The 15,627-nt window shown below is 43.2% G+C and overlaps 1 protein-coding gene across 1 annotated transcript; it reads right to left on the reverse strand.

Moving 5' to 3' along the window:
* Positions 1 to 2,593: 2,593 nt before the first annotated feature.
* LOC133446375 (transmembrane protein 237A-like) lies at positions 2,594 to 15,229 on the reverse strand. The gene is made up of 11 exons (XM_061724394.1): positions 15,055 to 15,229; positions 13,907 to 13,986; positions 13,700 to 13,825; positions 13,408 to 13,513; positions 12,327 to 12,481; positions 10,771 to 10,891; positions 9,001 to 9,195; positions 8,786 to 8,859; positions 8,029 to 8,116; positions 6,645 to 6,766; positions 2,594 to 2,927 (listed from the first exon to the last, which is right to left on the reverse strand). Exons 2-11 carry the CDS (start codon positions 13,974 to 13,976, stop codon positions 2,860 to 2,862), a joined length of 1,125 nt encoding a protein of 374 aa, XP_061580378.1. The 5' UTR covers positions 13,977 to 13,986; positions 15,055 to 15,229; the 3' UTR covers positions 2,594 to 2,859.
* Positions 15,230 to 15,627: the final 398 nt, after the last annotated feature.

Raw genomic sequence — 15,627 nt, forward strand, 5'->3', positions numbered from 1 at the left:
GCATAGGGATGGTTAACTATTTGGGAAAGTTCCTCCCTGACCTTTCAACTGTTATGCACCCCATTAGCAGCCTCTTAAAGAATGATGCTGTGTGGAGTTGGGGAGAGGCGCAGAAGCAAGCTTTTACAAAAGTGAAAGCCATGTTGACAACTGCTCCAGTCTTGGCGTATTACGATGCCTCCAAGCCAACAGTGGTCAGTGCTGATGCGAGCAGCTACGGCCTGGGAGGTGCTCTGTATCAGGAGCAGGGAGATGGACTCCGGCCAGTTGCCTTTTGCTCACGAACACTGACTGAGACAGAACAAAGATACTCTCAAATAGAGAAAGAGTGCCTTGCGTGTGTTTGGGCATGTGAGCGGTTCGTCAGGTACCTACAAGGCATGGAAAAGTTCTGTTTGGAAACAGACCACAAGCCGCTTGTCCCGTTGATAAACTCATACGATCTTGACAAAGCGCCTATAAGATGTCAGCGGTTGTTAATGCGCCTGATGAAGTTCAACGTCGAAGCTGTCCATGTCCCGGGAAAGCAGCTCATCGTAGCAGACACCTTGTCTCGTAACCCCCTGCAGGACTGTGTTGTGTCAGAGACGGAGCACGATGTAAAAGCATATGTGCAGGCGGTGATAACAACAAGACCTATAACAGGTGACAGATTGGACATTATTAGAGAGGCTACTAGCCAGGATGCTGACCTTCAGATAGTTGCTCGCTACACCCACACAGGCTGGCCCGCAGAGCTATCACAAATACCACACGTTCTGCACAAATTCCATGTCGCAAGAGCTCATCTGTCGGAAGTTGAGGGACTCCTTCTGTACGACGACAGGATTGTCATCCCCCTTTCACAGCGGGAGAATGTACTCTCACAGATACATGAGGGTCATCAGGGCCTCACAAAGTGTCGTGGGCGGGCCTGCAATTCTGTTTGGTGGCCAGGGATTGGACGAGACATCAATGACATGGTAAAAACCTGTGAGTTCTGTCTGAGGAACAAACCCACTCAAAGGAAAGAACCACTTATGACCACGCCACTGCCGCATGGACCGTGGCAGAAAATTGCAGCAGACATTTGTGAACAAAATGGTAAACAATACCTGGTAGTAGTGGATTATTATTCACGTGACATTGAGATTGCACACCTGCCTACCATAAGCAGCCAACAAGTTATTTCTCGCCTGAAAAGTATGTTTGTCAGGTGGGGGATCCCATTAGAGCTAATGACTGACAATGGCACTCAGTTCACCTCAGCAGAATTCAGACAATTCAGTGAAGCATACAATTTTGGACATACTACATCCAGTCCTCATTACCCACAAGCAAATGGGGCGGCTGAAAGGGGTGTGGCTACAGCTAAACGGATCCTGAGGCAGCCGGATCCTCATCTGGCTCTGATGAGCTATCGAGCCACCCCAAACACTGCAACAGGTCTGAGTCCTGCACAACTGATGTTAAATCGACAGATCCGGACAACAGTCCCCATTTTACCAAAACAACTGCACCCCAGCCCTGTTGACTATGAGAAAGTCAGGCTTAAGGACCAGCAGACCAAAAGTGCATATCGATTCTTCTATAACAGACGGCACTCGGCGCGACCTTTATCTGCACTACAGCCAGGTCAGAGTGTCAACATCAAACTGGATGGAGAGAAAAGCTGGAAAACTCCTGCAAAAGTCATTTCCATGGCACCGGAGCCCAGATCCTATTACGTGCGGACTGAGCAGGGCACGGTTGCCCGCAGGAACAGGAGACATATCCAGGAAGTTCCAGGGTCATCGGTGCAAGATGTACCAAAAGAGACTGGTGACCGAAGCTTTGACTCTCACTGTGACGCGGGCTCCCCTCGTACTCCTCCTGGTGCCCATGTCACTCCAGTTCCTACATCCCCTACATTACCCCGCAGCCTGGGTTCTACTCCGAAGAGGACACTGGCAGGGAGAACGGTTAAAACTCCTGTCAGGTTCAAGGACTATGTTCCAAAGTAGGACTTTTGTGTTGATTTTACGTGTCGTATTTATGTGACAGGTTAAGGATATTTCATTGGTTATATAAAAGAAACCAAAGTTCAGGTGGGTTGTTACAGAAAAAAGACAAGAAAAGAGGAAAATAAGAAACAGTTTCTGATATATGTGTGTTTTAAGATATCGCTACGATCAGCAGTTAATAACTAGAAGTTCGCTTTACTTTGTTTGTTTACTACTTCAGTTTACTTGATGCTTTAAGCTACATAGAAATATTTGTTTATTATAGGCCCCTGGGAGAATTCAATAAAAGAGGGAGATGTGATGTGATTTAGTTGTAGCTGTATTTTATATCTACCACTAGATGTCACTACAGTCTACGCTTTGTGTTATGAAGCAGGGGCTTCTGGGTAATAGATTGAGACTGCGTCAGAAAGCTAAGTGACGGCTGTTAATGAAGCAATGTTTTGTGTGCTCTTCTGGAAGTTAATAAATGGTTGAATTAACCAGCGTGAGTCAGTGGAATTCATGACACCTACCATATCCAAATGCTTTCAAACCCATCTTTTCCCTTTGGATATTGACAATGTTTGGAAAAACTCTGAATATAATTAGAGAGAGACTATTTCCTTTCAAAGATACATGTTGTTTTCAGATTTATTAAAAGGGCACACATGAAACATGTACATAGGGAATGCCATATTATACTACCACCATTAGGTCGACTGAACAAAAAAGAGCTGCAATAAAAACATTACATACAACACAAAACAATTGGCAACTGTTACTGTATACATTTTGTATTTACAAAAATCACATTTGGTAAACGAGTCAGAGGTATTCTGTAGAAAAAAAAATTAAATAAAGCAACAAAATTAAAGTAAGATATATGCAGATTGGTTCAGGCAGGAATGTCCAAGGTTTCGTCTCCTCTCGGGTATCCCTCCACCTCCATTGTCATCAAAAACTCTGCAAAATGAGCACAACACCATGACTCTGAGTTATGAAGTGAAAGGGGGGAAGAAGGCACTCACAAGTTCACCTGCAGCTCTGTAGGCGCGTTGGGCTTTTCACTATGAAATTGTTTTAACGCCATCTAGTGGTGATATGAAAAATGACACCCTACTGAACGGCGCATCAACACAGCAAAAACCTATGAAAGGATTTATTTCTGATACAATAAAACAGAAACATTAACTTTAAAAGTCAAATAGTTTTGACATCAAAAAACACAAGTGTAATAATTTATTATAATTAAAAAAAACAACAAAACAATTTAAATCTAAATACCCAAACAATATGGTTGCAGTCCCCCAAAGTTTTAATTGAAAAACATTAAAGGTGTTTGTGAATCTAAATATTGTTTGGTAATATAAAAGTTTTGTTTAAACCTTCGTTTTCAAATAAAACTTTGGGCTTAGAAACAAAACTTGGACATATATGACTGAGAAAAAATCTTTTAATTAACTTTTTTTTTTTTAACTTTATTTATGCTTAAATAACTTTGGTGAAGGGAGGTAAGCAGAGGATTAATTTCATTACATGGTTTTAATGGTTTTAAACCAACCAACCACCAATGGTTTTACAGTGTATATGACAAAATTCTTTTTTTTTTTTTTTTTTTTTTTTTCTTTTTTTTTTTTTTACCTTGTCTGCACACATATTATTGATTGATACCATGACGGTAGAAACCAAAAGTGTATATATGTGCATTATTACTATATGTAATATAGGGCAATGACAGTGATACCTGGAGAGGCGTGATTGGGAGGAACGGCCTCCCCGATCTGAACCCGAGTGGTGTTTTGTTGTTGGACTTCTGTGCGAGTCACAGTTTGTCCATCACGAACACCATGTTCAGGCATAAGGGTGTCCATCAGTGCACGTGGCACCAGGACACCCTAGGCCGGAGGTCAATGATCGACTTTGTTGTCGTTTCATCTGACCTTCGGCCGCATGTCTTGGACACTCGGGTGAAGAGAGGGGCTGAGCTGTCAACTGATCACCACCTGGTGGTGAGTTGGATGCGCTGGCGGAGGAGGAGGTTGGACAGACCGGGCAGACCCAAACGGATTGTGAGGGTCTGTTGGGAACGTCTGGCTGAGCCCTCTGTCAGGGACATCTTCAACTCCCACCTCCGGGAGAGCTTCTCTCGGATCCCGGGGGAGGCGGGGGACATCGAGTCCGAGTGGACCATGTTCTCTGCCTCCATTGTCAACGCGGCGGCTCGAAGCTGCGGACGCAAGGTCTCCGGTGCCTGTCGTGGCGGCAATCCTAGAACCCGGTGGTGGACACCGGAAGTACAGGATGCCGTCAGACTGAAGAAGGAGTCCTACCGGGCTATGTTGGCCGGTGGGACTCCTGACGCAGTAGATAGGTACCGGCAGGCCAAGCGGGCCGCGGCTCGGGCAGTCTTGGAGGCAAAAACTCGGGTCTGGGAGGAGTTCGGGGAGGCCATGGAGGAGGACTTTCGGTCGGCCTCGAGGAAATTCTGGAGGACCGTTCGGCGCCTCAGAAGGGGGAAGCAGTACTCTGCCGGCACCATTTATGGTGCTGGTGGGGAGCTGTTGACCTCGACTGGGGACATTGTCGGACGGTGGAAGGAATACTTTGAGGATCTCCTTAACCCGACTGACATGCCTTCCACTGAGGAAGCAGAGGGTTGGGGCTCGGAGGCGTGCTCATCCATCACCCAAGCCGAGGTCACCGAGGTGGTTCGTAAGCTCCTCGGTGGCCGGGCACCGGGGGTGGATGAGATTCGCCCTGAGTACCTCAAGTCTCTGGATGTCGTAGGGCTGTCTTGGCTGACACGCCTGTGCGACATTGCATGGAGGAAGGGGACAGTACCGCTGGGGTGGCAAACCGGGGTGGTGGTCCCTCTGTTTAAAAAGGGGGACCGGAGAGTGTGTTCCAACTACAGGGGGATCACACTTCTCAGCCTCCCGGGGAAAGTCTACGCCAGGGTACTGGAGAGGAGATTACGGCCGATAGTCGAACCTCGGATTCAGGAGGAACAATGCGGTTTTCGTCCCGGTCGTGGAACACTGGACCAGCTCTATACCCTCCGCAGGGTGCTCGAGGGTTCATGGGAATTTGCCCAACCAGTCTACATGTGTTTTGTGGATCTGGAGAAGGCATTTGACCGTGTCCCTCGTGCCATTCTGTGGGGGGTGCTGAGTGAGTATGGAGTCCGGGGCCCTCTATTAAGGGCTGTCCGGTCTCTGTATGATCGAAGCAGGAGTCTGGTTCGCATTGCCGGCAGTAAGTCAGACTTGTTCCCGGTGCATGTTGGACTCCGGCAGGGCTGCCCTTTGTCACCGGTCCTGTTCATAATTTTTATGGACAGGATTTCTAGGCGCAGCCAGGGGCCGGAGGGGATCCGGTTTGGATTGTGACGACATCCACTGCCAATCCAGGAAGCAGGAACACACGGAGACACACGTCAAGCACTGGAAATCTGCAACAAAAAAACCACAAACAAAGCACGAAACCGGCACGGAGCCATCCAAAACACGAACAGCAATCGACCTAAATCTTGAGATCTGATCGCAGTCTGAGCTAAGCTATCGCTACCGCTACCTAAACCCAAAAACTAGAGAGCCAGCATGCAGGTGAACAAGCCAGTGTGTATGTCTATGTGTGTGTGTGTGTATGTATATGATCATGCATCATGTGTGTGTGTGTGTGTGTGTGTGTGTGTGTGTGTGTGTGTGTGTGTGTGTGTATGCATGTGACTAAATGACTATATGTGTGTGTGTGTGCGTGTGTGTGTGTGTGTGTGTGTGTGTGTGTGTGTGTGTGTGTGTGTGTGTGTGTGTGTGTGTATGTGTGTGTGTGTGTAATAAACCAAACAAAGCTCCACCTGAAGTGTATCTATAGTGGGGGAGGGGGGGGAGCAACCCCGCCACCCGCGAGACCAGAGGCCGACAAGGAAGAGCCCGGAACCCAGGCCACCGGCAACCCCACAGAGGGGAGAAGTAGGAGGGAGGCAACCCACCGCCTGCGAGGCCCCCCCCCCACCCGGCGGCGGCCGAGGGGGCCCGCGGGCGGGGCCCCCACGGCGCGGAAAGAAGCAGCCAGGGATCCCGCGGCGGCGGACCGCGACCCAGGCAATCCCCGGCCACCCGGTCCGGGCCGGACACGCGGCCAGGAGGCCCTCACCCTTCAGGCCAACGACCCCCACCCGGCAGGGGGCCAGCCTGCCCGGAGAGACAGAGCCGCCCCGGCCGCCGACGCGGGCAGGCGCACCCGTCCCCCACGAAAGTGGCCCTCCAAGACCAGAGGGGCGCCCCGCCGTAGAGGCAGCGGGGGGGACCGGAGACGGGCCCGGAGAGAGGGAACCCCCCAACAAGGCGACACCCGCGCAGGCCCGACAACGGAGGGCCCCAGACCCAGGCATCCCATTCATTCATCCATTCACCTATCCGATACCTATACTAATAATAATATAATATACTATACATAATAATAATAATAATACTAATAATAATACTAATAATAATAATAATAATAATAACCATCTTTGTATAATATAATATGTGTATATGACAAAATTCTTGAATCAAAAGATACAAAGTAGATATACAAAAAGCAGGCATATATCCCTCTGAAATGGAATGACTTTTTTGCACCACAACAAAATGCAAATCTCTGTGTAGGTTTCACTGGAGAGTTCAATAGTTTTACCTTCTGTGTAATCGATGTCTGGCCGTGTGGAGACGACGGCCCAGGCTAGGCCCACCAGCAACGCCACCACCAGGTTGACCACGATCCACGGCCGCAGGATCTGCTGCTCTGAACCTGGAGGCCTGCAGGGGAGCGGAACAACTCTGGATTACCAACTAGGAAAAGTACTCGTAAGCAACATCAGATTAATACAATATTCCTTAGTTAAACTCACTCTCTTGCTTCAGTGTCTGAGTTATTTTTGACCAAATTTATGGAGCGCTGTTTCATTAAAAAATTAAGTAAATAAATACTTAAATTATTAAATATTCGGCGCCATTGGTCATGAAATACATAAATATATTTATTTAATTTTGAATGTTACAGCATTCCATATAGTTAGAATTCAATTTAAATTTTTAAATTATTTAAATTATTCTGCCAGTTACCAAATTGAGCTTGTTAATATTGTTAAAAAAAAGAGTCTGATTAATCATCATGATGTTTAGCGTGCACCAGCATGTTTCATGAGTTTTGGTAACAACATATGTTTGCAGGCATCCAGGTGTGGACAGCAGGTTCCACTAACATCTGGCTGTCACACAAGTCCATAAGGAGCTACTGGGTTTTGTGTAGCAAGATGTTTGTCACTAATTGCATTTTTTCACTCACATGTTATTCAGAAACAAAAGGTAAAAATAAAAATACAGTATATTTTTTATGCTTTGCTGAAGCCTTACTGATTGTTGAATCTTCATAATGGTGAGCTGATCAGTGTTCAATGTCTCTTTGCTTTAGCAGAGCTATTACCAGCTTGTCCGAGAAAACCGCCTCCTGCTGGCCTACTTATGATTTTTCCTATGACTTTATTTCTTAAAAACCTTGCTTATCCTCTGCTCTCAGTCACACTTGGACAGTTTGTAAGGCCGCTTCATGCTGTCAACATGTGCCCATTCTTTGCAAAGAAAAAAATTACGAAAAGGCCCTTGTCATCTTTTGATTTCACTCTCACTTACCCTTATTATGCATTTTTCTATAACAGTCTTAGCTAGGAGCTCATCGTAAATATTAATCAGACAGGTAATCAGGTCACTGCTTAGAAGTCCTGTGTAACAGGAAACAAGCTGCATGTGTGTCGTGATCATCAACAGGTCTGCTTGTTTGCTTCTGCTTGAGTCCTTCGGTTTTTTACTGAAATTAGCTGGTTGTGCCTTTTCCTTTGTGGCTCACTGCAGTTTCTTAACCTCGATTTTTGATCTTGCACTATTTATTGTTTGAAACCGCTCACTCCATTGCTCAAATTTAAGATAAGTCTGCCCATTTTCACTTCCTCCCCCACTTTTCTTTTTTTAAACGGCACGTTTTTTACGTAAGACATATAAATCAATGCGGGTTGGGTTCTCACCACAGAGTCTCGTTGGCAGTGGGATAGAGGTTGATGCGATCACTGGTCATTTGCTGGCTCAGGGACAGGATCAGGGCTATGAAATACACTGAAGACACAGAAGGATGTTGTTAAACCTTTTTTGTCATCATCATCATCATCATCATCATCATCATCATCATCATCATCATCATCATCATCATCATCATCATCATCTTCATTCTTCTTTGCCTGTCCGTAGACTCTCCCACTGGCTGACTTTTATTTATAAATCCATTTTGGGACATCTCCCTACATATTTGTGCGTGCACATGTGTAGAAACGTCAGCCATTATGAACCTGCGCTCACAGAATTTTATTCAAATGCAGGTCCCAAGAGCCAGAACTGAACTGGGTAAAAAGGCGTTCAAGTTTTCTGCCCCCTCAACCCGGAATGATGCGCAGAAGGACTTGAAATTGGTTGAGCTTGTATCCTTGGGTAAATTCAAATCCATTTTAAAAGACAGAGAAATTAGCTCTCTCGGTTCTTGTGACTGCCCCGTTGTGTACATTTTACTATTGTTTTACTATTGTTTCCCCGGAATGTGTGACTGACTGTCTGTGTTTGTATGTATTGTTGTATTGTTTTTATGCTGCCATTTTGGCCAGGTCACTCTTGAAAAAGAGGTTTTAATCTCAATTAGTTTTTTACCTGGTTAAATAAAGGATATATATCATCATCATCATCATCATCATCATCATCATCATCATCATCATCATCACCATCATAGTAACTTACATAAGGAAGCCAGTGCTACGGGGTCGAGGGTGAGGAAGCCTCTCAGGGCCATGGAGGCCTTGGCCAGGTTCACTCTGCAGGAAACAAAACTTGTAGTTTATTACAACTCACTGGGTTTTGTCTTCTTTGACCTTTTTAACACTGGGTTTTTACTGAATGATTATGTGGATCTGGCAGTACACATTGCATAATTCCTGCAATTCCCACACACACACCTGTCAAAAGCGGACACGGTGCTGATGGTGAGCAGCAGGTAGAGCAGGGACTGGGCCGGGTAAGCCAGCGGGTGGTACTGCTGCAGCAGGTTGGGGAGCGTGGTCATGTGCTCGCCCCCCGCCAACACGTACACCACCGTGATGTTCCACACCGCGTAGCCGGCCAGGAACCCGTGAGAGAACAGGCCGATCACCCTGCAGGCGGAGAACACACACCATGACCAAATGTGCAACAGTTTTTGTTGTTGTTTTTTAAAATTCTGAGCGATTGTATTTGTAAAGAAGTTGATGCGTAAATGCGTAAACAGAAATTGTTCCATATTTCAGATTCCTGAACAACCGGTATCATCAATCATGTGTATTAGCAGTCAAAAAACAATGAAGTTCTTTTTTATTGGTAAAATAAACAAGATGTTTCAGAAAAGAAAAAAACTGCAGCTACAGTATGAGCAATTGATTCATCTCATGTCTCATCTCAAGAACCACTTAGTTTATCACTTCTTGCAATTTATAGTAGGCTATGTTTTTTAGTTTTGTTTTCGTCTTTGTTTTTTTGTCTTTGCTTACTTGTTACTTGTCCAATATATCCATTCTTTTTCAATGTTTGAACCCAAATTATTAGTTTTGTTTTGTATAAAACCTCCTGAGTTGAGGTTCATAAAAGGGTAGGCATAATAAGCCTTGGCTTCAGCCTATACCTTTTCGGTGCCACTTAAAATATTGGACCTTTTTTTTTATGTTGTACTATGTTCTATCCAAATGGACCGAAATAAAAAAACTAAAATCAAATCAATGTCCCACAGGGATGTCTCCTTCTTTATGTGTACATATCAGAGGGCAAATGAAATTGCTTTGTTTAATCTTTGTATTTCACATTTTCAGCATGAACAATTATGTTAATTTTCTTAGTGAATTCATATGAAGTCAAACTTTCAAACATCTCACATTATTAAGTCATAAAGGCCAGCACAAATGCAGCAAAGCCATTTTTATATTCTTTGTTTTCTACATGATTGATCCTAAATCAAAAAACTAAACTATTAACAAAAAAAAGCTACATTAATTGCTAGAATTATGTTAGATTTCTTAGGCTGCTTTATAAAGCCAGAATTTTCAACTATGGATAAAAAACTAAATTGTGTGTTTTGTTTTTTCTTACAAAAAGTGACTGAACTACCTCCTCCAGAGCAGTGAATCCATATATTTGGGAGTTGTGTGATAAATTAGTCACAGTAGTAGTCGTCACTACTCAGCTTCTCCCTCCAGAATTCTTTTCAGCTGACTTGAAAGTGTTTTTAAAGTTCCTCATTTGTTAAGAGTCACCTACACGTAGCCCCAGGTCATCGGTTTAGAGTCTGCACAAAATATTTTGCATCATTACAAATTTAGTCCAAGCCTTCTGAATTAGTAACGCCACACAGGTAGTTACTATCAGACATCCGTGAGCTTGCTTTTCACATTCACAGGCACTTTTAATCTTTTGCATGGTTTCTTTATTTCTCCTGTTTGAGGCCCTGGAAAAGAAACCAAGAATCAAAATGCACAGTGTGGGTTAGTTCATCAGAACTTAGAATAACCATGGCCTGGAACAACCTTTACATAATGAAATGTTCCTGAAGCTTTCACGACATTCACTCCAGCAGATTTTTTACTGCACATTTGGTATCTTCAATAAAGACCCACTATCAACTGAAAGTGAGTAAACAGATTCAAGTAAACAGAAGTCAAAGCAATGATTTCCTTAATGATGAAAAATGCGTGAGAGCAGACCTGAAGCCATTGTGGATCCTCAAAGCGATGTCTCTGGTGGTCCAGATGCGTCTGTGGTCCATGTAGTCGTCTACCATCTCTGAGTGTCGGAGCTGCTCCACGCGATCTGTCTGGAAACGCCCTAAACACACACACACACACACACACACACACACACACACACACACACACACACACACACACACACACACACACACACACACACACACACACAAACACACACACACACACACACGCGCGCGCACAACGTTGGTGATGACATCCCAGGTAGCATCAGCATAAATGAAACTTACAGTTGAATATCTGGGATGCATTAATGCTCCTTCACAGTTATGTCTCAAGGATTACACCATCTGCTGTCAACAGGCACTGCAAGCACTCCTGCCTCACTTCTGTCAGTCTGTCCGGAGTCTTTTGTCCACTACATCATCCAAAATCCACCGTCAACGGCTTCCTTTTTGATCATAAAATGTATAATGCTCTACATTTTTCACCTCTGCTGTTCAACTTATTTGCATTGAGTGGGAACAAAGGGTAAAATAGGTCGCGCACATCCAATATCTCAACAGGTGCTGGTCTCAAAACATAGATGCAGGAAAAAACAAGAGAGGAGACCGCACACTTTTGCTCCCTAGTGCAGATTTATTTAGCACATCAAACGTCGTAACGTTTCGAGCGCATTTTGCCCTTCTTCAGACTGATCTTTTTTTCTGCGAATTAGCTTCTCTTTAGAAAGCTCAATCTGCTTCTTCCACATGTGAACAACTTTTACATTGTGATGGATAGTCACAATGTTAAATGTTAAAAAGTTATAGAGCGCCAGAATTACCAGAAGTCGTCCAGGCAGGGGACAATCCAAATCATGGAAAAATGCTTCCAAAATAATTTCTTTCAATGGAAAAAAGACCTTGGTAAGAACATTTCATGTGCATATGAAGAAAGACACAATTTTGACAGAGCAACTGCAACAAGCTTTCACTTTATCCCTTTATAAACCCATATAACCTTATATAAAATTGCTTGGGGGTCATGCTCTGGGTCTCTGCAGCACCTAGAAACAACTTGATGCTATAAAATTGAACTGAATTATATAAAGGAACCATGCCTCCACAAAATAGGTCTTTCAAGTCTACTGACAACAGTTTAAAACATTTTTTTTTTGTTTAATCTAATCTCCACCGACCTAGTGATGGTGACCTTTCAGCCTCTAGTTGGATCAGAGGGTTTCCAGCCGAATATGATTTACATTCAAAGGAGACATGTTCTGCCCTTTTCTCAAAGGTTGACACAATCTCCTGAGGTCTTAATTAAATATCTGCACATGTTTTTGGTCAAAATGCAACAGACATACAGTCAAAAGCTCCCATTTCGACCATGTATATTCTGCTTAGTTCAGAGCAGCTAGTTTCAGGGGGTAGAGTTCATGTAGAGTATCTCAGATCAGCTCCATCACCTCTTCTGATGAAGTCAGTGTCACTAATATGTGCTGCCAACATCAGAAATACAGAAAAGAGAGCCTGATGACTCTGATGAAGTGAAATGCGATTCACACTCACGGTTTCTCTCCACGAAGACTTTGCCAACTGGCTGACTGTGTCCCTGGGGGGCGGTGAACAGGGAATGCTGGGGGATGGGTGACTGGGCATCGGTGACGATGTCCTCGTCTTCGGCTCCCAGGTCGTTGCTGTTGTGCTCCGTCGCCTTCGCCTTCCTGCCAGGTGGTGGGAGGAAGAGGATTTTGAACAGAACAGTTTAAGAGATACTTTTTGCATATTAAAAACAATCGGCAGGAAAAAATTTAATAATAAATAAAAGAAATACATGTATTCAAAGCAAAGAGTCAGATACAAAAGGCAAGAAGTAAAACCTTTTTGGTCAGAGGAGTCTGCATAAACTGCTGTCCATTAAAAAACACTTTGAGACAGTTTATAAGTTGAAAATCAGCTCCTGATTCAACTAAGTGTTTGGGATTTAATCAAACATGTCATTTTCCAATTACATTTAGTGTTTCATGATCGCGAGTGGTCAGTGTTGTCCAGCTGATGTTTGCAGGGACCATTCACACAAAATTAGTTTTCATTTCATCTTCACCTGGATGAAATCCTCCTGATCCAACATGTGGATTTCAACTGAGCTGATTTAAAGATTAGATTACAGGTGTGGTGGCATTAATAATGATGTAAAAAAATAAAAAAATAAAAATAATAAAGAAAAAAGCATTATGCAGTATTATTTCAGCTGATCTCAACAGGCAAGTGCCTTTTGGAGACCAAAGATGTGAAGAAAATTTCCAGTTTGTCACAAATGTGCAGGAATATCAAATGGGAAATGTTGAAAAAAAGTTCCTCAGATATTGAGATTTCCTCATCTCCCCCTCAGCAATGTATTATATGATTATAATTTTTTTTAAGACCAAGGAATCATAGGAAATTTCAGTGCGTAATCATATCTGATCCCTCAAAAATGAAGAACTGTCATTTAGTTTTTCCCACCTTTTCCCGGGATTGTCCAATCTTTTAACAACATGATGCAATACACCATTCTGCCCACATTACAAATCATCATGATCATATTTGAACTTTTCTAAATCAGATCGTTAGCTGAGCTTCATGCTGGACCTAACGAGGTACCGCTTACCTCTTTTTCTTCGTCCTCCTGGGGACAGCAACAGTCATTTCCTCTCCATCCAGGACCGGTTCGGATGTGTCACCATTTGGTAGGTCACCATGATCCGTTTCCTGATCTGAAATGAAAAAAACAAAAACATGATGGAAAAACTTTGAGGATAAACAGATAAAACACCACATCTTGTTCAAAGTCACCACTTCTATTTCTTACTAAAGCATATTGATGAGCAATAAATGTTTATACAGCACTTTCTCCTGCCAGCTTGAGCCACATCAAGTGTAAAAGCAGTTAAATGTGGTACCGATGGTATATGCTTTCTTCTTTTTCTTCTTCTTCAGTGGTGCTGGCTCCTGCAGATCTGGGGTCAGAGGGGGGTCTCTGCTCTCCGAGTTGTTGGTCATGTTCTCCATCTCCACCTCCAGACCGACTGCAGGAGAGAAAAACAAGAGAGTCAAGGAAGTAAAACGACACAACGAGCCGAGCAGAGCTGCAGGCGATGCTTGCTCACCTTCTCCCTGCTCCTCTGCATCATTCACCTCCTTCTTCACCTTCTTCTTCTTGCTCTTTACAGTCGGCATGGTGACACTCCTTTTAGTCAACAGAATCAGAAGGTCACAATGGCTTCGATGAGAGTCTAGTGTCAGTCAAGTGCCAACATTTGTGACGGAGTAATGGACTACGCATGCAGGTAATTGTACATTTAATGAGGATTTTAAGGTGGACGGGTGGTGTTGACTGTTTGAGATAACGAGATTAGCCTGAGCTTCGGGGACAGGTGGTGGAGCAAATCTTCAGGAGTCACAGTTTGTGAGCACACTGAAATCCTCCATTTATTCAAATGTTGTTTGCTCTCCAGTTGTATTAAAGATGGTTTGAATGAGCAGCACGTTGTGATAAATAGTGTTTTGCTGTTTAATATGTTTTTAGAACTGATAGAGGCACCTGCAGCCGTGGATAAGGGTTATAGCTTATTTTTAAAATGAAGGGTGCTTTTATGCTGTCCTTTGTAAAGTCTCTTTTGTGTGCAATACAATGCAATTTTATTTTTTTAAACAAATAAAAAAATTGTAATGACAGTAGATGAAAGTGCACTCGGGCTTTTGAAAATAAAAATGTCACTAAAGATTAAACAAAACAGAGAAAATGATCCTTAAAACAGAACACTTATTTTAATTTTTCAAGATTTATTTAGTTTATACTTAATATTTTCCAGGTTTGACCAGCCCTGTTCCAGATCCAAGTTAAACACACTTTAAATGGCCATCTTCAGCTCATTTTTGGTAGCACATTATAATTTCTAGTATAGTATAGTCTAATGTCAAAACATTGTATTTGGTTGCTCAAACATGTGCACGTCTTTTAAAATGAAGTTCAACACATTAATCAAATATGACTTGGTAATAAATAATGATTAGTTCCTGAAATGTAGTGATATACCCTAAAACCAAAGAAACACTTACAGGAAGTGGCTAAAACACATTAACTGCTGTTTTCTTATGTTTGGGAACTTTGCAGAAGAGTGTGAGTTTGGTCATAAATCACACAAAAAAGCTTAACACTAAAACACTGAATGAATAAAAGCCAAATAATATCACAATTAAATATGTTTACAGTGGCAAACATATTGTTTAGACGTGTATGAATCTGTTTTCTCACCTGTTGAGTCTGTGTGAGGATGAAGCTCTACAGATGGTCCAGTGTGACTGATCTCATCAAGCTGAAGTAAATGGTCTTAAGACCTGAGCATCAAGACGAGTTCTGCTGGGGTTTTTTTCTTAACTTTTCTGCCCTCTGACTGTGTTTAAGCTGGAGTGGAGCAGAGAGGAGACGCAGAGGAGACGCAGAGAGGAGGCGGGGATCGGCAGATTTGAGTCTCCTCTCAGGGTTTAAAGCGCCAGCTGATCGAGTGCTGAACTGTGACCAGCTCTGGGAGCTTTGTGATTGGTTGATCACATGTGACGTCACCTGCTGGCAGGGCCATGGACGCTAATAATCCCCAGTTGCGCTCTGGCCGGTGTTTACATGATCCACTCACTGATAACTCTGCAGATCGGTCTAAATGTGACAAAATATACTTGATTATATTCATAAATACACCAATTTAATTATCAGTGTTGTTTCTTTTTTATTTATTTATTTTTTCTGTCTGCATATATATTAATGGTTAATACCAAGTTTGGTAAAACATAAAGCATACATATGCATTTTAATATATAATCTAATCTATAA

The sequence above is a fragment of the Cololabis saira genome, chromosome 6 (genome assembly GCF_033807715.1).
Source record: "Cololabis saira isolate AMF1-May2022 chromosome 6, fColSai1.1, whole genome shotgun sequence".
Lineage (NCBI taxonomy): Eukaryota > Metazoa > Chordata > Actinopteri > Beloniformes > Belonidae > Cololabis > Cololabis saira.

Bases quoted from the DNA above. Each gene is read 5' to 3' on its own strand.
- LOC133446375 (XM_061724394.1), bottom strand. From the start codon at position 13,976: ATGCCGACTGTAAAGAGCAAGAAGAAGAAGGTGAAGAAGGAGGTGAAT. The intron at 13,514-13,699 runs GTACCACATTTA...TTTTCATTTCAG, and splicing joins GAAGAAAGCATATACCATCG to ATCAGGAAACGGATCATGGT. The intron at 10,892-12,326 runs GTGAGTGTGAAT...GTGTGTGTTTAG, and splicing joins AGTCTTCGTGGAGAGAAACC to GGCGTTTCCAGACAGATCGC.